General features: G+C 41.7%; 1 protein-coding gene across 1 annotated transcript in view; it reads left to right on the top strand.

Annotated features, from left to right (window-relative positions):
• The window catches only part of Panx1 (pannexin 1), a 40,042-nt gene extending 15,289 nt beyond the window's left edge, over positions 1-24,753 (top strand). Inside the window, exons 2-5 of the mRNA XM_015489982.2 lie at positions 5,562-5,701; positions 18,168-18,391; positions 19,455-20,104; positions 20,644-24,753. Coding sequence (XP_015345468.1) covers positions 5,562-5,701; positions 18,168-18,391; positions 19,455-20,104; positions 20,644-20,723 — 1,094 coding nt within the window. The 3' untranslated portion in view covers positions 20,724-24,753. The remainder of the gene's footprint in view (positions 1-5,561; positions 5,702-18,167; positions 18,392-19,454; positions 20,105-20,643) is intronic.
• The last annotated feature ends 1,236 nt before the right edge of the window (positions 24,754-25,989 follow it).

Below are 25,989 nucleotides of genomic sequence, written 5' to 3'. Positions count from 1 at the left end.
GGGGGAGGTGGGAAGATCACTCGTACCTAGGAGTTCAAATCCAGCCTGGGTAACATTGTGAGACCCCCCATCTAAAAATAAGAAATAAAAGAGATGAGGTAAATGCAGCACTGTGTAATATCAATATGGCTTTATAAAACTAAAACTTTTTGAGCTTTATGTTAATATCAAGATGGCAAAATTTTTAAAAAATTTAAATACATTTAATCCTCTTTTGCATCTTTATGTATTGTTGGGTCCTTCTGATGCCTAACTTCACACTGTGGTAGACATGGAAATATTACTTGTGGAATGGTTGTCAGGTTTTACTAGATTTATTCAAGTTCTTCTTTTGTGTGGCTTAGACCTTCCTAGTATGCTAAGGAACTGAACTTGCTACCACAGGAAGAAGTCCCTCAGACTAGCCCTTTGTTCCCCAGTCTGTCTGTTCCCTAGATATAAACCAGGTCTCGTGGTGACTTGTGGCTGTCACCACAGTCTAGTTTCTTCTTCTGCTCTGGCACTTAGCAAGCCATGCTCTCCCACCATTGTTCATAGGATTAAGGGGTTCTGGTCAGCTCCCTGCTGAGGCTCACCACCTTGTGTCTTCTTCTCTGGCTGTGGGGCCATGTGGTCACACATCCTGGTCTGTGTGGTTGGTAGGTACAAAGGGAGTTGCTATACTAACAGGGCCTTGTCTAATCCATGAGGGAAGACCTTCTATTCTGAGACAGGGAACAGCTATTTATTGCTCTGTACAATAGGTGATGGGTTAGTGAAGTATCAGGATTCCTTGGAACTCTAGAAAATAGCATCGATGTGCCCATCTTAGCAAAGGCACAGGTGTTGTTAGCTCTGGTGTGTTCTCTTGAAAAGTCAGCTCAGCTATGAAAAAAAGGGACCAAGTGAACCAGCTTGGCTTAAAGGGAAAGAAAATTATTTCAATTCCGTTTTTTAGTTTGGGCTGTAAAGAGTACTTGTATTTCCTCACTATTTTGAAATACATCTGAGCCTTGGAGTCATTTTCTGCAAAGGAGAAGTGGAGGCAGTCATGGATAATTTGGGACTTCAAGGATATATAAATTTTTTTGTGTTTAGAGTTGGAAGATGGGTTTAGGTTGAAGTCTGCTGGGAAGGCAAAAAGAGAGGAATGGGGTTCTTTTTTTAGGAAGAAAAGTTATCATGAGATTCTTATAATTTTACTGTATTTTGTGATGGGATCTATGAGTATTTGGCAGGAAAGAACCTTCTGGGGCAAATGTCATTTGGTCTTCCTGTGTTGGAGTCAAAGGTACTTTAAGCAGACTCAGGCCTGCTTCATTGTCCTAATAAGGCTTGTTGCTGTTCTGTTGATTTTTAAGAGCCAAACATTACTCATCCCTTCTCTTTACAGCACAAATTCATGATCTTTTTTATGTAATTGTTCTCACTGAACTTAGAGTTTAGAGTAGAGCAATTTTCAAATTTTCCTGGCAGCCTTTAAATAGAGACAACCCTTTCAAGTTCAGTGCTTTGTAGGTTGTTTTATGATGTACCTGGATCCCATATGTATGAGGGGTGTGTGTGTGTAATTTACATTGACATGTACAGATTTGTTTTAAAAAATGAGATGTTTTGTAGACGCTTAAAATATCATGTAGATACTAATGACTGTTATTGATATAATCATTATATTCTCTGTTTTGCCTCTGTGCCTCCCAGAACAGCCACCCCAGAATTGATTTTTTTTTCCCCCTCCAAAAAATTCCCTTGCTTTGTTTCTTCTCATTTCCCCCTGTCTGACCCAATTTTCTTCAATCACTTGTGCCTTTTGGTTCATCTTTCTTGAGTTTGGAAGTAAAGATGGAGACCCAAGTGGATGTCCCAGCTGTCTCTCACCATCCAGGGGATCTCAGTGCCTCAGTTTCCTGTCTCTCACATGAGGGTGAAAGTACACAGCATGGGTCCATCTCATTAGCATCCATGTGCTGCTCCCTACATTCTCATTAGCTTAGAATAGCTTCCATTTGCAAGTTCCTCTGAAGTTTTCCCAGCTAGTTTACTGTAGCTCACCATTCCAGTTCTTATATTTGTTAGACTTGTGATTTTGTTGGTTTCATTTACTCTGAGGAGGCCTGATTTCTGTGCCATCCCACAGCACTGTCATGTGGAAGCAACGCAGAAAACTTGATGCCTGGGTCCATGCTCTGGGTCCTGGAAGGCAGGGTGGACATAATTGTCAGAGGGCAGCTGGGGTCTTGCTCAGTCCTCAAGATCTTCAGTGCCCTTCTGACCAGCCCAGGACTACAGCAAAAGTAGGCCAGAATCCCTCCTATTGCAGCTAGATAAGAGTAGAGAGGCCCTGTACTGGTGTTGGTGGCATTGAGAAGCCTCTGTCTGGCTCTCTGCTCTCTCTTCCCTGGGTCTTGCTTCTCCTCAGGCATTGCTGCTGTCTGCTTCTCTACCAGCTACTGTGGGACAGCCACAGTTACAGGTCTAGGCTACATGAAGGGCTACCTGGGCTGCCACTCAGAAAGGTGTGACCATGCCCTGGGCTCCAGGTGGAGGTACCTAGAGGGTGTTTGGGAAAGACCTGTGGTCCAGGCCACTCAGCAGATGTTGTGACTACCTCCACAGGACCCAGTGAACACCCATTTCTACTGCATGGTCTTTTGTTACATTTAGCCAGATGAATGAGTGTGAAGCCCACAACTGCCTCAACACTTCAGCCAAGTAGGAGTGTTCTTTGTCCTTTAGGGTGTAAACCTGAAACTCACAACTTCTGTGCATTGTGAAAAGCAGTGCGTATCTCACTGAAGCTGTTCCTGGAAACCCTGGAGTGCTTGTTCAGCTGCTGCATGGCCTCGCAAAGCCCAGGAGTCTGGCTGAAGGCTCTCATGGGGCTGTTTCCCCAAATGCCCAATGGGATGGTGAACACTTGCATGTTAATTGAGACATTACTTATGGTAGTACTTTGAAACTTTTCAAGTACCAGACAGAATTTGTTTGGCACAGGATGGTGTGGAAGTTGAGAGAGATGGGGACGTGTCCTGCCTGTGAAGACTTCTATTACTAGGGGAAATAAGATATGTGTGGGTGTTTAAAGATGATTTTTTGCACATCTCTTATAGCTTCAAAGTTCTGGGGAAGGTCAGTGGGGAGGAAGCTTGTGGAGCAGGTGATGTCTGAGCTGGGATTGGAAAGATGGCTCCTTGAGGTAGCCAGTGTGGATGGGGCATTGACAGATGATTTTGAAGGTCAAGCCCTCCAGGCCAAGGCAGTAGTGTGAGAAAAGGCACAGGTTTGGAAACATGTCAGACTGTATATGCCAACCAGTGAGCTGGATTGGAGCATTGGTTTGGATTTGTACCCTGGGTTGGGAGGACCTGTGGGCAATGTTGAGCCAAGGGAGTACCAAGGTCAGAATGGAGTTTTAGGGTGAGTCATCTGGCAGCAGTTTAAATGGGTGGAGTTTAAAAAGACTGGAAACTCTCTTTAGTGGAAGACTACTAGAAAACTATGTAAACACAAAAGTTTGTTTATCTTCCAATTATTATTTTAAGAGTAAATGTGATAGAAGTATGTACTTCTACATAGAAGTACATTTGGAGGCATCAGTCAGGGTGATACAGGTCCCAGGCTTCCCAATCCAGTAGCAGCAGCAGCCACTCTGAAACAGTGCCTATCCATTAGGCAGACTGTTGTGAGTGAAGACATAGTGCTGCTCAAGCAGCATGTGCAGGTCCCTTGCACCCTCTGACTGTGTCCTCCCTTTGCTCTTGCTTTTCACTCTTGTCTTGGATCCTGCCCGTGCCTGGACTTGACTTCCTTGACTTAGTTTCCCATTCAGTACTCAGTATTGGGGCTTAATCTGTTTCTTTTCTTAGGTTGTCCTTGACCCTTTAGGGAGCTCTCCCCTTCCTGGTGATTTGGAGAAAACACCTTCTGAGACCACCCCATTCCACCAAGACTAAGTCCAGGGACCTCCTCTGCTGTAGCCTTGCTGAAGGGACCAGCCTAGAGACAAGTGTTGAGATGGGTGGAAGATTACTGACTACTCTTGAGCTTTGGTCCCCTCCAAGGAGAAAGGGAGATAGGTTTCTCTCTCTCCCTGTTAGTCTGGGAAGCTTTAATGTGGTAATGATGGAAAGGACTGGCTGTTTCCAGTGAATATTGGTTGCCTCCAGATTTGTTTGTTTGTTTGTTTTTCCTGACCTATTCCAGATGAAAAACATTTCCTGAGCAGCTCAACATGTCCTCAATCTCTCTTTCTCTCTCTATATATATATCTTCTCATCTCAGTTATATTTTCCTTCTTCCTTGTTTGCAAAAACTTTGGTATAAAATGTTTAGCATTTTGTATTTTCTACTCCAAAACTTTGTACCATTGCCTTGAGGAAGGCCTCTGAGATCCCATGATAGAACTGGAAGCATCATTACCTACAGAAAGAATTTTACTTAATTCACTATGAGAACTTTAAGAACATTTTGGTCTGCACAGGCTTTTAGGAAATTCTAACAGCATTGTTCATTTTCATGAATAAGTATTTGAACAGATGTTCCCAAGCTGGCAGCTTATCAACAATTTTACCAGAAGCTATCTATTTGTAACCTGAGAACTTGCCATCCCCTGTTGTGTTACTGTTATACTCCTAAGCTTGGTGGTGAATGATACATAGGAAGCATTGATAGTCACACTGATACAAAAGCAGTGTGAGGTTAGCCCTGAGCCTTGTGCCTTCCTGATTGCTAAAAATGCAGGATCTCAAGTTCTTGAAGTCTATGGCATGGAGGTTTCTGCCAAGGAAGAAGAGGTGCTCAGAGCTTTTCCCATGCACCTCCTCCTACTATAAGCATCCGCTCTCCTGATGACCTACCCTTCACTTCCCTCTTCTGCCATAAGTGCGTAGGCCACACTTCCCCAGAGGAGGTGACTTATTAAGACCTTTTATGTGCCAAAGTCTGGGGGAAGTCTAGTCCCTGCCCCTCCATGGGGTGGGAAGGCAGAATGGCAGGCATGCTCTAGTCTTTAAAGGAATACCAGGAACTACTCATTACTTTACCGAGAAAAGTATGACACCAAGCACCTAGTGGGAATCAAACGCTGTAATAAGTGCTGTCAAAACTGCCCTCCTTTTTTGGTCACCACAGCGAATCTATAATGTAGATGTTAATGTCAATCTCATTTTTTTAGATTCAGGCTTTGGAAGTCTAAGTGACTTAACAGCTATGAGTCACCCAGTTATGAATGGCAGAGTCAGGTTTAAATACAACTTATGTCAAAGCCCAGGCACTTAGCACTCTCCATGCTGCATAGGTTGTGGGAGAGACTGTGCCTACAAGGGACCCAGCAGCTGGTCCCTATGCCTGTGACACACCCACTCCATGCATGCTTGATGTGGACCAGGGAGCATGCTGGACCAGTGGCTGCAAGTGGAGGTTCAGTGCCAGGCCCTGTGCCTGCTATGAGACACAGCTCTTCCCTGGCCCCCCAGGTCCTGTTGGCTAATTTCCTGCCATAGTCTTGCAGAGAGTGGGTAGTGTGGGGAGGGTGCAGGCTCTTGCATTTTAATTCATTCCAAACAATCTGTTTTGCTTCTCAGGTACCCAAATAAGCTGTTTCTCCCCAAGTTCTTTCTCCTGGCGTCAGGCTGCCTTTGTGGATTCTTATTGCTGGGCTGCTGTTCAACAGAAGAACTCTCTGCAGAGTGAGTCTGGAAACCTTCCACTGTGGCTGCATAAGGTAATAGAGAAACTTTCCAATCTGTCCTACTTGTTTTATAGATGAGCAAGTGGAAGCCTAGAGAGATTGTGCCTGTCCACAGCCTTGTGGATAGGTATGGCCAACAGGACTGTTTCTCAGATTATAAAGCCACAGCACTTTCAATTCAAAAGATACCTCAGAGCTTCCTTGGTCCTGCAGCTTTGCATAGCAGATGGGGACACAGGTGCTTTTGATTTTCAGCTCTATAACAGAAGCACCTTGTTGGTCTCTATTACTTTCCATTAATACCCAACAGAATGTCTGGTTCCTAGGAGGTTCTCAGTACATTCTGAATGTTTGAAAGAGCAGGGCTGAGAGTAGCAGAGTCAGGATTTAGCAAAACTCCTTCACCAGTGACTTTTCTGTCACATACAGGGTATCTTGGAAAAAGTAAGGACCAACATAGAGTTTGGTTTCTTCTAGCCAATGCATTATTGGGGCATTCAGAAGCCCAAAAGTGTGACTCCTTCTGGGAGTGCTAGGTGCAGCACGGCTTTTGGAGTAGATTCCTTTGCTTTCTGATGGGTCCAGGCCTTGCAAGGAAGGAGAGATACTACACAAGAGACATCAATATTAGGTTCTGTGTCCTATAGAGAAGAGGGGCAGGTCAGGAGCTCTGTGGTCAGGGGAGTGCTATGGAGCAGGAGCACATAGAGACTGGAAGCTAAGAACCTGGGCTGGAATTAGCAAGTTTGTGAAGAACATTCTGAGTAATAAAGTAACTACTTTAGGTTTTCTCTGTGCATAGGAAAGGAGGACTTTGTCTTCCTTTCCGCCTGTCATTGTTTCAACCCCTGGTTCTTTTGTCATTCATGAAATGAGAAGATGTTTGTGTGTCTTCTGGTATTCTCATCTACTGAGGAAAGCAAAAAATTCTAGCTCTGAAAACCGAAAGACTGAAGTTCTGTTTGACTCTCTCTTGCTTTAAGCTACTGCTGGATGACCAGTCACTATCTTCCCTTTTGAAAAGAACAATTGCAGTTTGCTGTAACTCAGGCCTGTTTTTCATCATATTTGTTTATTGCATGTAGTTTGGCATTGTGGTGCCCTACAGTGACTCCTGTCTGTATTTGGGTTGGGCTTTTCTCTTTGATGTTCAGCCGAGCCATTGGATGAATCCTTGCCAGCTTTGCCTGGCCTTGTAGCCAAGGCAACATAACATAAGGATCTGTGGCACAAGTAGACACAGGTCCTGAAGTTGGACAGCTTTGTAAATCTCAGTCTATGCTGTGGAAATTTACATCCATGTATTAAAAGCAGTTATGGAAATGCAGAGTTGTAACCAGCTACTGTGTTGGGCATTAAGGCAGCCACTGAAGAAGATTGTATAACTGGGATTGTCTAGTTTAAGAGCTTGCAGCAATATTTGTGATTTTGAAACTTTTGGAACAAGAAGAAACTCAAAAGGTTTTTGTCCAGATGCATTTCACATGTTAGAGAACCTTGAGAGATCAGGCCCAAGAGTCAGGACTAGTTGCCAGCTGTACAGATAAGAACTCAGGCCTGCAGACTCCCAGCCCATTTTCCTACCATCAAGGAAGCAGGGGTATGGGAGCAGTCAGTGAGTAGTCAAGCTTTGGATTACCTGACATCCAGGAGAGACTAAGAAGTTCTTTCTCAGTAGATTAGCTTGTTTGGACAGATGAGCAGAGTTCTTGCCAGATTCACAGGGCTGGGAACAGAAATTGAAGTCAGGATCTGCTGCATTCGGAGGTTGGGACCCTGAAATGCCATTCCTTGGGAGTAAGGGGTGATGCAGAATTAAACTAGCCCGCACAGGAACTAGAGTCCTGGTTTGCATCATTCAGTGCCATTGGAATGAAGGAGGTCTGGCATTGCCAGTGTCTTTAGTTTGTCTACCTGCCTGCTAGAATTAAAAATAAGTCCTCTCTGGAGGAAGGTGTCACTGGCTACAGCCTCAGATTTGTGCTCTGGTTTTTCATATAAGGTATTTAGAACTTAACTCAGAGATTCAGATGTGCAGGAAAACCAAGGGAAAAAAATCAGAATGGAAACAGACCTATAGGAAATCCACTTCAGACACCCATATTAAATCATTACTAATGAGTTCAAAGAGTTATGAAAATGTGGAGAATTTCAGAGAACTGGAAACTTCATAAAAGAGTCAAACAAATTCTCAAACAGCAGGTGCAAAAAATTTTTTTTCAGCTGACGTTCATTGAAGGCCCTCGGTAAGCTAGGATGTGGGCTTGATAGCAGAGAGCTGCCAAGGGACATGGTCCCATCCTCATGGATCTCACTCCTTGGTGGCAAAGCAAACACATAAGATGATACTGAGGATCAAACCCAGGGCGTCACACACTCCAGGCAAGTGCTCTACCACTGGGCCACAACCCCAGTCCTTAGGTTTTATTTTGAGACAGGGTCTCATCAAATTGCTGAGGCTGGCCTTGAACTTGCTGTCCCCCAGCTTCAGCTTCCCCAGTCACTGTAATTACAGGCATGCATCTGGCTATACTGAAATTTTTAAACCTGTATCTGGGGGTATTTTTTTTTTTTTTTGGTGGTGGTTTTTGTTGTTTTTATTCTAATTTGTTATATATGACAGCAGAATGCATTACAATTCATATTACATATATAGAGCACAATTTTTCATCTCTGTTTGTATACAAAGTATATTCACACCATTCGTGTCTTCTTCATACATGTACTTAGAGTAGTTATGTCTTTCTCATTCCGCTATCTTTTTTTTTAACCCCCTTGCCCCCTCCCTCCCCTTTGCCCTATCTGGCATGTGTGAGGCCCTGGGTTTGATCCTCAGCACCATATATAAACAAATAAATAAATAAAAATAAAAGATTCATTGACAACTTTAAAAATAAATGAATAAGACCTAAAATGAGCTGGGAATGTAGCTCAGTGGGAAAGTGCCCCTGAGTTCAATCCCTAGTACAGGAAAGAACAGTTTCTATTTTCACTTAATCTCACCAGACATACATGATCTGCGCAGCATGGCCCATAGCCATTGAGATAACTGGAGTCACCTGATACAGTCTATTACCCTAGGGTGAACAAAGTCAAATTGTTATTTTATCTTTGGAGGAATAATAAACATTTGGTTGGGCATGGCTTCTTTTTTGGTTTGTGTGTTCATCTGATATTTTATCATTTGACTTTGTCCCTCAGCACTGTGTGTCAACTCTAATGGTGTCTGTTTTAGAGCCAATACCTCTTAAGTTAATGAAAAAAAAAAAAAAGATGATATTGAGAGGGAGTAATCAGAAAGCTAGATAGGAAAGCAAGAGTGTGGTTATTCTAGAAACCAAGGAAGGTGTTTCCAGATGGAGCAATAAGCTCTGTTATTCTCTGCCACTATGATTAGGGTGGATCAGAGCTTACTGGATTTAATTAAACCACGGGTGAGCGTGGCAGGAGGGATTTTATTGCAGAAGTAGGAGCCAGATGGCCGTGGGTGAAGAGTGAATGGGAGGTGAGGAAAGGAAATGATGCGAATAGGCAATTTCTTCAATTTTTTTTTTTCCTTTTCAGAAAAATCTCTCTTCCCAATAAGTGGAAGAATGAGTAACAATCTATGTAGTAACTGTAGGGAAGGTTGAGGTCCAGAGAGATTTTGGAATAGGACAGTTCTGAACAAACTTAAATGCTGATGGAGTAAGAAGGTAGAGAGGAGGCTGGGGTGTGGAGTCCAGCCAGCTCAAAGCACTGCCTGGGAAAGGTACAGAGGTTCTGGGAGAGGCCTGTCCTGTCGGGAAGCAGTGGGGCCTTGACTGACTGGAAGGTGGGCTAGGTTGTAGAGGATCTGTGAGAGCTAATGAGGTGTGCAGGCTAAATGCTGGAACATGGGAGCCATGGCAGGTGCCTGAGCAGGGTGAACCCGGTGGTTCCAAGAGTTCATCCTTAGGGTGGTGTGTTGGCGAGAGTAGAGGCAGGGAGAGAACCATTAGCTGGGCACAGAGAGAGGGTTCTGATCAGGGAACAGAAGGGAAGAGAAGCCTGAGAAGGCACAGAACAAATAAAAAGCAGCACTTTTTGATTAGAAGATTACCCTAAAGGATGGTGAAAGGTGATATCAAGTGCTTAGGTCAGGGGTCAGCAGACTTTCCTGTGAGGGTGGGATAGCAGAGTCTTTCTGTATTTGTAGGTTACACAGTCCCTGTTGTGGCTACTCAGCTCTGCCAAATTAAACAATATGTACAAGATGGGTTGTGAACAGATTTGACTCAGGGGTAGCAGTTTGCCTACCCCTGGGCTAACACAGTAACAGTGGAGGTGTTAAGAAGTGGGTAGGTTCCTAGTGTCTTAGAAGGTAGAACCAACAAAATGTTCTGATTGGATGTGGAAGAATAAGGGAAAGATTAGAATCCAGGACACAAACAAGGTTGCAAGCAGTGGGTGGAGGTGAGGCCATGCACTGCTTTGATGAAGCCTAATGAAGGAGCAGGTTTTGAATGACAACCAGATAGTCCTGCTTGACCATGTTAAATCGGAGGTGCTCTATGGCTTACAGGATGTGCCAAGTATATAGTGGGGTATGGTATCTGGAGATCGCAGGGTGAGTTGGAGCTATAAATATTGTGGTCTTTCAAAAAACAGATGGCGTGGAAAGCTGCAGGACTGGAGGGGTTTCCAAGGGAGTGAGTTTTAGTGGGGCGAAGTCTACAAGGGGACTCAACATGGAGAATAGAAGAGATAGAGAGCTGGGGGTGGAGAGGAGAAGGAGAAGCGTGTGCTACATGAATGAAAGGCAGGGGATCCTGTAAAGCAGTCCTGTGTCAATATAATAACCTGTGTTAAATGTTGCCAAAAGGGCAAGTGAGGTTAGGATTGAGACTTAGATAAACCCTACAGTTGGGGTGTCATAGTGTCCCCTAAAAAGTACTGAACTCTTTACCCCCTGGACCCTAGAACAAGACCTTATTTGGAGATAGAATTGTTGAAGATGTAATAAGTTAACATAAATTCATTCTGGAGTAGCATGGGCCCCTGCTCCAGTACAACTGGTGTCCTCCTACAAAGAAAAAAATGTGAACAGACATGGCAGAGAGACTACATTCGGGAGAAGATGGCCACATGGCCACAGAGGCTGAGCTTGGAGCTGTGCTGCCACAGGGAACTGTGTAAGAGACGAGGAAGTGTCTGGGAGGGAGCAGGACTCTGGCAACACCTTGACTTTGAAATTCTAGCCTCCAGAACTGTGAGAGAAAATATTTCTGTTGTTTTAAACTATCTAGTTTGTGGGATTTGGTTGCCACAATTCTAAGAAACTAATACAGGTGTATAGAGATAAATCAAGATTCAACCTAATTAGAAGAATAAACCTCTTCCAGGTGTGAATATTAATGTGGTTTTCTTAGCCAGGCCAGAGTTGGTAATCGTAGCTCCTTTATTCCTACATTGATCTTTTTCAAAGTTTCTCTTTTTTTTCTTGTAAAATATACACAACATAAAATTCTACCTTTTAAACCATTTTTAGGCATGTAGTTTTCTGTGACATTAAGTACATTAAGTTCATGTTGCTCTACAGTCACCACCATTATCCATCTTCTGAACTCTTTCATCTTCCCAAACTGAAACTCCAAACCCTATGCCCATTAAACAACTGCTCCTTCCCCAGCTCCTGGGAGCTGCCATTTCCTGTCTCTAAGAATTTGTCAATTTTAAGCCAGGTGCAGTGGTGTACAACAGTAATCCTAGCTACTTGGGAGACTAAAGCAGGAGGATTATAAGTTTAAAGCCAGCCTGCACAACTTAAGTTGTGAGATCCTGTTGCAAAATACAAAGTACTGGTGGTATAGCTCAATGGTAGAACACCCCTGGATTAAATCCTAATACAAAAAAAGAAACAACAACAACAAAAAAAACATTTATCTACTCTGGATAGATCACATAGTTAATCATACATTTGTCTTTTGTGTTTGCCTTATTTCTCTTAGCATAATGTTTTTAAGGTCCATTTATATTGTAGCTTGTTTTAAGATTTCATTCCTTTTTAAGGCTGAATAGCATTCTCTTGTAAGTTTATGCCATGTTTTATTTATACATTCATCCATCAAGGGATACTTGAGTTGGCCCTTGTGAATATTGCTACTGTGAACATCTGTACAAGTCCCTGCTTTCAGTTCTCCTGGGCATATACCTGGAAGTGGAATTGCTAGATTCTTTTCCAAGTTGAAAAAGGTTTTCCTTTTAGTGGTCTTTTAGCCTCTTTACCTTCAGCAGACTTAAGGCTGTTGAGCTGGTTTGGGGTCATCTCTCTTCAGGCTCTTCATCGCACAGAGGTGAAGCCAAAGCAGAGAATGCCTTATCTGAGGTCCCACAGCCACTTGATGGAGGGCACAGTGTCTCCCTCAGATTTCAGATGTTTTTCACATGTGAAAAGATACAGGTTTAATTTCTGTGGCTTCGGAAACCTGGACCCACCTGTGGGTGAAAATTGCCAGTTGGTAAGCTTTCGCTGTACCCAGGGAGGGAGCCCATAGTTGACCAGGAGGCCCTTAGTTCAGGATGATCACGGAGGTTTGTATTTTCTTCCCTTGTCCTTGTTTCTTACCCTGATTGCTCTTCCTTCGATAGAAGCCCAGCTCCCTGGATGTTCTGAAATGCTGACTGCACCTTCCTCAGTCCTCCTCATATTGTCATCCTCCCAATCACCCCTTTATCATTTGTGCAGGATTTTGGTAGTGACACTTCCTTCCCCACCCTGAGGTGACTTCTGTGTCCTCCCACGTGGCACCCTGACTCCCATTCTCTGCATCATCTCCAAGGACTTGCACCTCCTCTCACTTCATCCATGTACTCCCACAGCCTCCTCCCTCCAAACTGGTTATCTGGAACTAAAGTCAAACAGCCTACTACTCCCTGCCTCCGCCATCTACCCTCAGAAGACCTCCCCCACTGCTTTCAGAGAAAATGAAAGCTTGTCATGAGAACATTCTCAGCTTCCTGTCATCAGACCTACCAGATGTCCCCGTGGCAGGACCAGCTTTTTCCCCTTTCCCTTTCTACTTTGTGAATTCTTTAGAGGTCTATAAGTCCCATGCAAACAGCCCATGCCCAGATCTTGTTCATCATATGCCTTGGGATAAAGCATAGCATGCGCATAGTGAGTGCTCAGGATGCTCATGCAGAAAGGAGGAATGGGGTGGCTTGTGTGTCCTTGTGCAGAACCAGACTTAGTTCCCCAGGGCAGTCTGACTAAGGATGGGGAATTAAAGGCACAGTTTTTATTTAAACACTCCTCAGTTCAGTTCTGATGTGGAAGTTAAAACCCGGAGACTCAAATTCTACCAAAGACATTATTCATTGTAAAATAGAAGTGAGAATCAGTGTAGAGAGCTTATGGCACTGGTATAGTCCGTGGCACAATTACTCTCCACTTCCGTTGTTTTTCTTTTCTCCTTTTTCTGCTTTTCCTCCCCTTCTCCATTCAGTGCTGATGGCCTCCAGTAGAGCGGGAGAGAGGTCTTGGCTGGAGGTGTGGGTGCATTCAGAAACACCAGCAGGTGGTGCTCTGGGACTGCTTTATTACTAGCCTTTTTTTTTTTTTTTTAATGTTCTGTTCTTGAAGTTTAGAGTGTAGACAAGCAACTGTTGGCAAGATTTTCGCCTGAAACAGAAAATGAAAAATAAAACCAACAAGAATAAAAAATGTTAAACAAAGTGGGCAAATCTTTCTTTATTTCTCTTAAGTAGTTTCACAGAAACTTAGTTAGAAGAGTCCTTGAGGCTGCCAGACAGGTTTCCTTAGCATTACCTGAGGGGGCTTGAGAAAATACAGGGTCCTGAGTCCCATCGAGACCATTAGGTTGGAATCTCTGGAAATTTCATCAGCTTCACAGGAGATTCTGCTGCTTCCAGCCTGGAATGGAGTCCAACATGGGCACCATTCTTGCAGACTGCTGTTTCTCAAATTCTGTGTTCATGCAATCAGCTGGGCATCTTGTGAAAATGTGGACTCCAATTCAGTAGGCCTGATGGGGGCCTCCAATTCTGCATTTCTAACAGCCTCCCAGGAGATAACTGAAGTTACCGTTCTGTGGATCAAACCAATCTTTAAGAAGCAAGAATCCAGAGCCAGGGTTGGCAAACCATGATACCCATGCTCAGGCCAAACCTATTCTCTTTATGTAAATAAAGCTTTTTTGGACACAGCTTTCCTCATTTATTTATACTTTATCTGCGACTGCTTTTATACCATAATGGCAGAGTTGAATAGTTGTAACAGAAACTGTATGGCTCACAAAGCCTCTAGTATTTACTCTTCAGCTCTTTAAAGGAAAACCTTTGTAGACCCCTATCTAGAATCCTAAAGACACATACCACTACTAGTTGACAAGACTCCACGGAGGGAACTCCCTGCCTTAATTTCTGTTTTCATGCAGACCTGAGTGAAGTCTCTTCCTTTGCTGCCCTGTGGGAATCCATCCTCCCCTACTCAGAAGCCTTTTATCCTCTGAATTCTCAGCCATCTAAGACATCAAAATAAACAACAAGCTCACAAATGAGAAAGTAGAAAGAACTGAGGCTGGAAGAGTGTTCTGGGTTGAATGGTGTCCCCTAAAAATTCATGTCATTCTGTAACCTCAGAATATGATATTATTTGGAAATGGGGTCATTGTATATGTAATTAATATGACAATGTCATAGCAGTTAGAGTGGTTTCTAATCCAATGACTGAGTCTTAACATAGTAAGATTTTGTTTTGTTTTATTTTTGTTTTAATTTTTATTACCTACCTATACTTTAAGACATAGTTCAGGTATTGGTTACCTCTTTTATGAAGTTTTTGTGGCCTTCCCAGAAATTTTCTATTCCCTCAGTGTTCAGTACCTACATATTCTATGCTTTGGCTATTTAATTCTTCATCCTTTGTGATCTTGGGACAGATCTTGCACTTGGTCTGAGAGGGCTTGTGTTCTGTCTGCTTCATGGCGCAAAACAGGTCCCTGGGAGTTGTTTCTGAGTAAATTCACCTATCTGTGTTTAAACCCATAAGACAAGACCATATGCATTCCAGAGAGGAGTGATTCATCCTACTTGGATGGTTCTCTGCCTTAGATAGAGTGGCAGGGATTTACCATGGAGGGAGGGTATATTGGATCACCTTTAAGGATCCTTCCACCTGGGGGTTCTGTTATTCTAACTACAGCCCCTTCCAGAAACAACAGAAATTTTTAAGCAAATAGACTGAAAATTGTTGGAACAACTGCTTAGTGTCTCACTGTCTTAGAAGAGCTCAGTACTAACTGATACATCCTACAAAATAGTACAATCACGGTTTTAAGGGAAGCTGAGCATCTCAGACCTAACATGGAGTAGACGGAGCCTATGAACAAATCACTCTCAAAGCACTGCATGTCTTCTATGTTCCTTGTTTGGATGAAAGGATTCTAAAGACTATAATTTAATGCTTTCTGGATTTCTATTTCAGTTGAATTGATGTTACTACCTTGTTAAAGACTCACTGAAAGTTGGCTGTCTTATTTTTGGCGGGCAGGAAAGCAGTTTAGCTTGGGGAAAATCAGGAAATGGAGTATTCAACTACATTCCTACAGAGGTGATCAGGGTATAAGATGATTTAGGAAAAAGGAAAATACTCAATATGTAATACCTTTAAATATTTGTTTTTCTAATTACAGTAAACTTTTCTGAACTGTTCATTGGTACTAATCATTGCATAGCTTGGGCATGTTAGAAAAATTGCCACAGACCATAAACAGTCACTTTTTAATTTAGGAGAACAGTTTGAGGTAAAATGCTGTTATTCAAATAGCTTTGAAACAAAAGTGACATACAAAACATTTCACAAGCCGAAGTTAGAAATAAATTTCCCTGTGGTTCCCAGAGGAAATGCCAGGCTTTCTTAGTTGTGAAAGCAGCACAGTCATGCAGTTGCATTTTTATACTAATGGACAACCATCAGAGTAGGCGGGGATTGAATGAGCATTGTTTCTCTTTAGAGCCAACTCTGAATTATGCAGCCAAAATTCAACTAATCGTAGCCTGCCACACATGACTTGGTGTACCCTTTGCAAATTGGGTTAATAATTTTGAGAAACCCTATTCCATGCCAGAACCCCACAGTAATACTGTCTTGGTGAGAGGGCTTTATAAAGTTTCAGGGCCATTTTGTTCATTTCCCCCTTTTTAGGGATTCCTAATGTGGGTCCTAATAGCATTGGGCATCCATGAATGGGGACAGGAAAATAAATAACAGCTTTATTTTTCATTCACTTCTCACTAAAATTTAACACTAAAAAATTGTATGTAGGTAATAACATATAGTAGTGTCACCACCAAAATCACAGGTACCCTGGAATATTGTTTATTCTTCACTACTTCAAATGTATGATAGTTATTAGACCATTTAGTGGATCCTTCATGTGTTTTTAAAATGTTTTGATAACTTTACATGAATGTAATCCCATTTTCCCTGTGAATATATGTGTATTATTTATGCACTTAAAATATTTTAATTAACTTTTTAATTGGTGCATTATAATTTTACATAATAGTAGAATTCATTCTGACATATTCCTACACATACATAATATAATTTGGTCAGTTCTGTTCCCCAGCATCTCCCTTATCCCTCCTTGCCTCCCTCCCCCTGGTCTTCCTCCTCTAATCTACTGATCTCCTTTCTGTTAAAAAAAAAAAAATTGTTTCCATGAAACAATGACTGAGGAACTTTCACAAAACCAAGGACAGCCAGGAGACAGGACAACTAACTACATTGGGTGTTGGCACTGTGTCTTGGGACAGAAAGAGGACAATGATGGAAAAACTGTGAAATCCAGATGAAAGTCAGGACCATGGTTCACAGTGGTGTGCCAATATCCGTTTCTTACAGGGGGAATGGTGAGGAGGTCATGGGAACTATACTGTCTTCTGTGCAGCTGCAGTTAGTGAGAGCTGTGGGGTGGGCTCTGATGGCCACTCCCACAGATGCTGGGGTGGGGGTTTGCATCATCTCAAGGCCATCGTGGCCTCTTCCAGGTACCACTCCAAAGAACTGTGGAGACAGGCCACTCCAAAGGTAAGGAGAGTTTTTCCAGAGAAGTAAATTGAAGTAGAGTATATTAGGATGCAAAAGGCATGGTTCTAGGGTGAGAGGTATTACCAGCTTACCAGCTTTGTGATCTGGGGCCAGAAACTGCTCTGAGCTTCCTCTCTTCCTTTGGGCAATGGAGCAATCCATATAGCTCTGCTAGGGTCATTGTGAGAGCTAAAAATAACCACTCACCTGGCTAGCCCTTCTATTGGTTTTGGTGTATTTGATGTATTTGCCTATCACATGCCAGGTACCATGCGAAGCATTTTTCATAAGTGATCTAATTTAATCTTCCCCACATCCATATTCATGTCCATTTCATGAGGAGTGACGCTGAGAGTTAGAGGCTTAGTGACCTCACTGTTCCTGAACACAAAACTGAGTTTCAATCAAGCTCAGTGCTAGCTGTGGTCAGATCTTCCTTAGCCTTCCTTCCCTGGCGGGCCAGGCTCCAAGTCGCCCCTCACATTTATTGACTCCAAATCCCCTCTCCTCTGTTTTATGTGTACCTCATATCCAGAAGCCCTCTTCTCGATTCTGTTGCCCGTGGTGGTTGGCTTCTCTGGACTTCAGGTTGTTCAACTGTAAAATGAGGGGGCTGGATTGTTGGATCTTCCTGGTTTGTTCTAGCACTAATGGTTCCTTCCATTTCTGTGAATTTGCACTGCTTTTTCCACCTGTCTTATTGAGATAATCACTGAAGCCAGAATTTTTCTAATTTGTTTTGGGTGAAGTTAGGTGTTTCTTTGACATTTTACCAGATTCTAGAGAGTAAAGAGAATCAGAGTTTTAATCCTTAGTTGCTTCTTAAACCTATAATAAATGATTTTTCAAAAAAAAACCCAGCAGTCTGTTATGACATTCACTTGTTTTTTTTTTTAAAGAGAGAGAGAGAGAGAGAGAGAGAGAGAGAGAGAGAGAGAGAGAATTTTAATATTTATTTTTTAGTTTTCGGCGGACACAACATCTTTGTATGTGGTGCTGAGGATCGAACCCGGGCATGCCAGGCGAGCATGCTACCGCTTGAGCCACATCCCCCATCCCCAGCCCTCACTTGTTTTTTTTAATTGGAATTTTTTTTTTTTCAGAGATTGATCTTTAGGACATGGGAGTGATTTTATTTATTTTTTTTCTTTTCCTTCTATGATTAGAAAGAAAATACTGTGTCACATTGTTGTTGACTATTTCAAATTAATATCTGTCAAATTAAGTTTTGGTTACATTTTGCCTGGACAGGTGCATTTAGCCATAAGCAATTGTCACTAAGTAATAAGCTCAGTTTCCATAAGTGACAGGGGCATGCACATTTGTCTCAAAATGAGAAGAAGTGAGCCACACATAGCAGATTAGGTGACTGTTACTACCAGGCAGGGGCCTGTTAAGCCCATGTTTTGCTCTCTTGTTTTTCAGTTTTTCCCCTACATCCTGTTACTATTTGCCATCCTCCTGTACCTGCCCACGTTGTTCTGGCGTTTCACAGCTGCTCCTCATCTTTGCTCAGACTTGAAGTTTATCATGGAAGAACTTGACAAAGTTTACAACCGAGCAATTAAGGCTGCAAGGAGTGCACGTGACCTGGATCTCAGAGATGGTGCCTGCCCGGTTCCAGGTGTTAATGAGAACATAGGGCAAAGGTAACTTAGCCCCTAGCAGGTAGCGCAACAGGTTCGGTAGTACTCATTCTCTGCCTTTCTCCTGCCAGCCTGCCATTTACACTGCTTGTAAATTAAAGGGGAGAGGCGTCATCCACCCAGGGACAGTCTATGGGAGCCAGAAACACCCACTCTCCCCAAAGTGTATCCAGCCATATGTTCCCAACATCTATCCTATCAAGACACCATCCTTGTTAAGTAAAATGTCGGCATCTCCTTTTTATATGCAGTTCTCACAGGGGCAGCAGATGAAGGTACTGTATACAGCTTCCTCTGTGGAAAAGCACAGAGGATTTTGAGAATCAAACTTAGAGAGAGAATTGTGAAAGAAATGGAAAAAAAAAGTTGGTAGTGCCTTGTCTTCTTGTATTCTTCCTCTAGTTCTTGTTATTAACAGTAATGATAATAGCTGTACTTTTTTTTTGAATACTTAGTATATTCCAGACACTGTGTTGTGGTCTTTGAGTACATTTTCTCATTTAACTCTCAGAACAACATTTTTAACTAAGTGCATTTATTTACTCCACTTACCTATTTTTTCCAGATAAAAGCACTGTCCCAATAGCTGTAAGTGAGACAGCTGGGCTCAGAACCATCTCAATTGGGCCCCACAGGCCTGTGCCCTCGAGTGTCTCCAGACCTTCTCTGCTTAAGGCTTATGTGTTGCAATTGAGCTGAACATTTCTTTAGCTTATTCTGTGGAATAATGTATTCTGTGAAAAAATTGTAGTTAACCAAAGCAGTAGTTCCTACTTAGGAACTGATTATTTAACAGACAATTAAGTTCCAGTATTATTCTAAGAATTTCTGAGTACTAACTCACTTAATTAACTAGACTTTCTTTAAAATATTAAGAGGAAAGGTATTTTGTTATTTCTTTTCTTACTCCCACTTTTTCAACTTGAATGTTATTCCTTACTACCCTAATAAAGTTATAGGTAGAGAAGTATGGGTGTTTGAAATTTTTAGTGACATTGTTGGATGTTTTTATGTCTTTAATATTTGAGTATCTAAATTATTTTCATTTGTTTCCTTTTCTTTTTAGTTTGTGGGAGATATCTGAAAGCCACTTCAAGTACCCAATTGTGGAACAGTACTTGAAGACAAAGAAAAACTCCAGTAATTTGATTGTCAAGTACATTGGCTGCCGGCTGATAACACTCACTGTCATACTGTTAGCATGCATGTACCTGGGGTATTACTTCAGCCTGTCCTCACTCTCAGATGAGTTTGTGTGCAGCATCAAATCAGGGATCCTGAGAAACGACAGCACTGTCCCCGAACAGTTTCAGTGCAAGCTCATCGCAGTCGGCATCTTCCAGTTGCTCAGCTTCATTAACCTCATGGTGTATGTGCTGCTGGCCCCTGTGGTTGTCTATACACTGTTTGTTCCATTGCGACAGAAGACAGATGTTCTCAAAGTGTATGAAATTCTGCCCACGTTTGATGTTCTGCATTTCAAGTCTGAAGGGTACAACGACTTGAGCCTCTACAATCTTTTCTTGGAGGAGAATATAAGTGAACTCAAGTCATACAAGTGTCTTAAGGTACTGGAGAATATTAAAAGCAGTGGTCAGGGGATCGACCCAATGCTACTGCTGACTAACCTTGGCATGATCAAGATGGATATTGTGGATGGCAAATCTCCCATGTCGGCAGAGACCAAGGGAGAAGCCCAGATGGCAGAGCTCAAAGGTAGGGTTGGCTCTCAGGGCAGAGGCTGTGGAGCCACAGCGTACTCTGCAGCAGCCCGTTATGAATATTGACCATCTTTACCCCATCGGTCATCTGAACCATCATTGTCCTATTATGGTCCCTGGGGAGTCCAAGACTGGAAGGGAGAGGGAATGAATTGGTGCCACCCCAAATTTCCAAAGATGATCACTTTGTGCTTTTTCTGGTTTTTCTGTCTTCCTTCTCTGACTCTCTCTCTGTCTCATATTTTGCCTGCTGCCCCAGCACCCCTCCTTATTGTCTTTCTTGCTTTTATTTGTCTTGTCTTACTGGCTTTTCTCTCTGTACCTCTGACCCATTTATTGTTCTCCAACTTTTTCTTTTAAAAGGAACCAAGAGAGTTATTGATTTAATTGTTGCCTTGACCTAACTCGCTGCTTTGAAATTAGGCTAAGGAGTAAAGCAAAGTAGATAAAAAGGATCTTTTAGAAGAGAAGTTACTTAGTATTGATACTTCTTGCTACATGCCTTTCATAAATATTTGCTTTCAATTTTGACAGATTTGGACATACACAGTGAAACTAAAACAAGTAATGGAGAGAAGAATGCTCGACAGAGACTTCTAAATTCTTCTTGCTGATGATTTTGTTCTTGAACTACCAATCTGTGACTTCTGTGACATGAATTCATTTTGGCTAAAGCACCCTGGTTGGGTTCACAGCTGATCTGTGGTAAATGAATGGGTCTTGGTAGAGAGATTGAGCTTGTCTTACCAAGGAACATAATGGGCAGCAAGATATTATGAAGAATGGTTTGTGACTTTCTTATGAGAAGCAACATGAAGATTGCAAACTCTAGCAAATATACATGTGTTAAGTCTTCATCAGTGAAAAGAGGAAGGATTAGTAAGAGCAGTGAAGAGCCATTCAGAGCTTCAGAAAAACAACTTTCAGTACCCATGCTACCACAAGACCCAGAGCTACTAGAAAGCAGGCACTTTGGGAGGTTTGTTTTATGAAATAATAATAAACATGTCAGAATATAAGTTAATATGAGTCTTCTTACATGCCCTTACTGACTTGGACAAGAAAAGCCTTCACTGGATAATTGAGAACCACGAGGTTGACCTGAGCCTGGCAGGGTCCTCAGCTGGGTATAGGTCTGGTGTCTTGGCTCTCATCCACTTGATCCGTCTCCACAGTTCCTCGTCAGCCTTGGCCAGTTGTGGCCCTCTCACCACTGTGTGTTTCACTCTGCTGTGAAGGGTCCAAGTGCTCATCTGGCTGAAAACTTAGTTAATGAGATAGATTATAAAGGGTGCTCAGTTAATACCACAGTGACCTCAGTTCAAGAAAAAAGGCTTTGAAAGAGAGCCCAATGGACAAATCTGAGATTATAGAAGAAGCAAATTCAGTCACTTTCAAAGAGGTTATCTATAGGGCGTTGTCAAACACATCTAAAACAGAATTCTACTCAAATATTATCAGAACACAGGAATGTTTACAGTCAAGGACACTTGGCCTAATATAATTAGAGCACATAAATGACATTTGACATATGGTGTTCTTGGAGCCGCAGTGTATTTTATTTGTATTTAAGCACAGCTTCTAAAAATGTATTTTCACTCATACAATGTCAGAATTGAGAATTTTTGAGAAGAACATCCTAGTATTGATGGAAAATTGTAACATAAATGTTACAAATGGTTGAATAAGAATGGATACACTATTTCATAAATATTTAAGGCTAACTCATAATATGTTAAAAAAAACTTCACATTTCTGCCATGTAAATATATTGTATGTTCCCATTTTATACACAAAAACCTCTAATCTTTGGTTCTTCCAATTTAATTCTTACAACGTTAATACATTGCTTACACGAGTAATCCTCAGGAAGCTCAGAGTTTACTTTTGGCCCTCGAGGAGAGTTGTTTACCTAATCTGATAGCATTCTGGTGAAGAACAGAAGTTGTATAAGCTGCTATCTTCCTTTCAGAATATACAGAAAAGCAGATTTTATTTGTACTTCTGTGACAGTTTCTGAAGAGGACAGCTAATGACAAAATATCAAGGATGCAATCAGTGCTTTAAATTATTGTCCATTGCATGATATTTATTACTCTTGAATTATAGTGTGACTTAGAAATGGCAGTAATCTAAGTCATTGATTTTGCTACTTTTATATTGTTGTATCTGAGATAATCTACCATAATTCTCTGCTTTCTTTATTGAAAATTTGAAAAGATTTTTAAAATATATTTTTCTAAGTTATGATTTTTTTTTCAGAAGCTGCATCTTCCCTGTGGACTACCCCTAATTTGTATTTTGAAATGGTAAAAATGGATATTTTGGGAAAACTAGGAACTCTCCAAGTCCTACCACGTATAATACTTTCATCAGAGTTCAAATAATTGGGGGCCTTGACCTCTGCTTCACTTAATTTTCCCAGTCTCACTTTCTGAATTCCAGTAGGATCTGCAGTATCCCAGGAATCAACTAGGCACTTAGCCATGCAGATACAAATAGGAAGGACCCATGTTGGAAGACTTGAGAATCTCGTAAAAGGCTACTAAGAAGAGAAATATCACCCACAATAAAAGCCCTGCTAGAAAATCATCAAACGCTCCATGTTCTTGGGAGACACCATATTGTCTCTCCCCCAACCCCACCTGCCCCCACATAGCTGATTTTAAGAATATAGTTATAATTTTTCCTAGAGGCAGATGAACCTCTTAATAGTCACAAAACCTCTAGGTTGATGTTTGGGCAAAACAATATCATAGATTGTGATTTTGAACAATTACCCTCTCTACCTTCCTTCAGGGGAGCAGGGAGAATAGCTGTGGAGTAGTTGATGATGAGCAATAGCCATAGCTCTGAAAAGTTGGTGTGGATACCTGGCGACATATCTTGGCCTTGAAAGTTAATTCTTCCAACCACTGAATTGTTGGCTTGGTGGACCGCTTTTGGGAGCCCATCTCTGAGGGCGAGGAGGAATGCTTTCATCAGCACTCACTGCTTTATGAAGGACACACACAGACCCTTAATGGCCACTCCGGGACTGCTGACTTGGTTTCTGGCTCATGTCTTCCTCGGGAACTACTGTGAAGCTGCTGAACCGACTCACAATAATAGTGTGGCAGCTGGGAGCAGCACAGATATTCCTAAAACAGTGTTCCAGCACACCTTTCATTTTATAAAGCAACTGGCAGAGGCCTCTAATATAGAGGTTCTTAAACTATGGGGGGCTATAAACCCCTTTGCAAATATTTTTAAAGCTACACACCCTCTCATACAGACACCAAAAATTCTATATATGCTTCTACATCATTTGAAACATAACTCCAAGAGGATCTTACCTGTGTATCTGAGGAGAAGCAGCTGTGGCCTATTGGAAGAGCCAGCCCCTCGTAGATAATAGGGCTCCTCTGCTCTTGAGGACACTACTTCTGAATCAGGCCTCAGATGTGGGTTTGCTTAATTAAATCTTATTTGTGTATTTTTAAGTAACTGCCTTCATTTACTAGAGTTAGTCCAAAAAAAGTCAGTAAAAGAGTAATTGGAGCAGCAGCGGGCCTGGAGTGAGCAGGCAGCTGTTTTTTCCAAGTCACGAGGCTAATGCCTTGTTGTCTTCTTTAAGTCATTGTCCCATCCAGCCTCACCCAGGTGTGGAGAGGGTGGACATAGCATGGATAAAATGTGTCGTCCTTCTTCAGAGATGTGCTGTGAGAAAGCTAGAAACTTCCATCTGTGTGGTGGGTCTGGTTTGCACATTTATGCTTTGTATGTGGAAACTCCGTTTATTACATACCCTTTCCCATCCAGAGTGAGTTGAGGTGGCCTTTGTTCCTGTGAAAATCTGAGAAACAGATTGTTACACACCTTTCCTTTCTAAAAGCCTTTAGGTTTGGTTTATTTTGCTTATGTCAGTCTAGGTTAAATAGGAGATCTATGGGGGTGTGGGGATTATCTACTGCTGTATCACCACAAGTTCCTGAAATAGTGACTCATACATAATAGGTATCCTATAAATACTTGTTGAATAAATGAGCAAACTAACTGTGAGAACCAACCCTAGTTTGTTGACGACTAGTAATGTATTTTTAAAGGCATATGGTCCTCTGCAAGAGACAGGAGGGAGGGGAGGCTCATTTAACCTCTTGGTAAAGAGAAGTATTTCTGCAAATGACTAGCTCTCCACTGTAAGCACTGATAGTTCTAGCTTATTGTGGAGTGAGTCATGACCACTTTCCAAGTTCAGTACAAGTTTGATATTATCTTGCAGTGATTAGAGAAAATGAAGTTTTAAAAGTCCTGGTCTTAGTCCCCAGAATAAGTCTCTTAAAAGGAGATGTGGATTGAAATTTGCAATTACCAGTAATAGAGGTTTTATCTGAGGGTGTTTTATCTGAGGGTGAGGTTTTATCTGGGCAATCGCTGGCATTTGACCCTATTTCTCATAGGAACAGTGAACCCTTTTTTAAAAGATTGACAAAGATGTTATTATGTTGTGGAATGTGATAGATGTTAATTCGTGATTGGTTTTCCTACCTGCTTATTAAATGTATTGTGTTTCTGGGTCCCCGTTAGCTGTAAAAATACTTTGTCACTAAAGCATGCAATTTGAGCAGTCATTATTCTTCAGGTTCCATAAAGTTATAGAAGTTTCTCATGTCTTGAAGTGTTTTCCTTTTTCCCCTGCCCATCAGAGGAGAAAAATCCTTGTAGGATTCTACAGTGTTATTAGTGTCCCCTACACAAACTGAAACAATCAGCTCCTCTTTCACAAGTTGACTTCTTTAAATCACCATAATTACAATTTAATGGCTTTCAGTAGAGTGATGCTGATTGTGCAAGTTAAATTCTTTTCAGTGGCTGAATTTCTTCAGAACTTCTGAAGAAAAAATATGCACTTTGCTGTGTCATTTGGTAAGAATGCTGCCAACCGATGAAGAACAACTTTAAAAATTAAGTTCATGAATTTTATTCCATGAAGATCTGAAGATGAGAACAAATGATGTGTTAGAAAATGATTATTCTTGAAAACACAGGAATTTTGAAAGTGGTGCATTTTGGTGGCTGTCCCTGTTATATTTCATATCTCCGTGTAAGTTACTCAGCCAAGCTCTGCATCTGACCAGGCTGACTTCCATGTAAAGAGGGTTGGAAGCTGAGAGCTTAGGCTGGTGTGAGACAAAGGTGAAACAATGTTTTAATTCTGCACTGTGGTGTCCCCCCAAATAAAACTTCTCTAAGTAATAAAAAGTGTCTTAATGTTTCTTGCCTTATCCCCCCAAAAAAACCAAAGGCAGAATATTCTCTCTGATATGCAGATGCTAATACAATAAGGGGGGCAGGGCGGGGGAGAATAGAAATTCATTGGATTAGACAAAGGGGAATGAAGGCAAGGGAGGGGGGATGGTAATAGGAGAGACAGTAGAATGAATTGGACATAACTTTCCTGTGTTCATATATGAATACATAACCAGTGTAACTCCACATCACGTACAACCACAAGAATGGGAAGTTATACTCCATGTATGTATAACATGTCAAAAAATGCACTCTACTGTCATGTATATCTAAAAAGAACAAAAAAAAATTTTTTTTAAATGAATAAACAAAATTCTTGCCTTCCCTTTACTTCATGGAAGGTATAACAGGACATCAGTTCTGAAATGTCTTTTTTTTTTTTAAATTTTTTTTTATTGGTTGTTCAAAACATTATAAAGCTCTTGACATATCATATTTCATACATTAGATTCAAGTTGGTTATGAACTCCCAATTTTACCCCAAATACAGATTGCAGAATCACATCGGTTACACATCCACATTTTTACATAATGCCCTATTAGTAACTGTTGTATTCTGCTACCTTTCCTATCCTCTACCATCCCCCCTCC

This window comes from Marmota marmota, unplaced genomic scaffold (genome assembly GCF_001458135.2).
Source record: "Marmota marmota marmota unplaced genomic scaffold, marMar, whole genome shotgun sequence".
Taxonomy (NCBI): Eukaryota; Metazoa; Chordata; class Mammalia; order Rodentia; family Sciuridae; genus Marmota; species Marmota marmota.
This window is presented reverse-complemented; position numbering and strand designations above follow the sequence as displayed.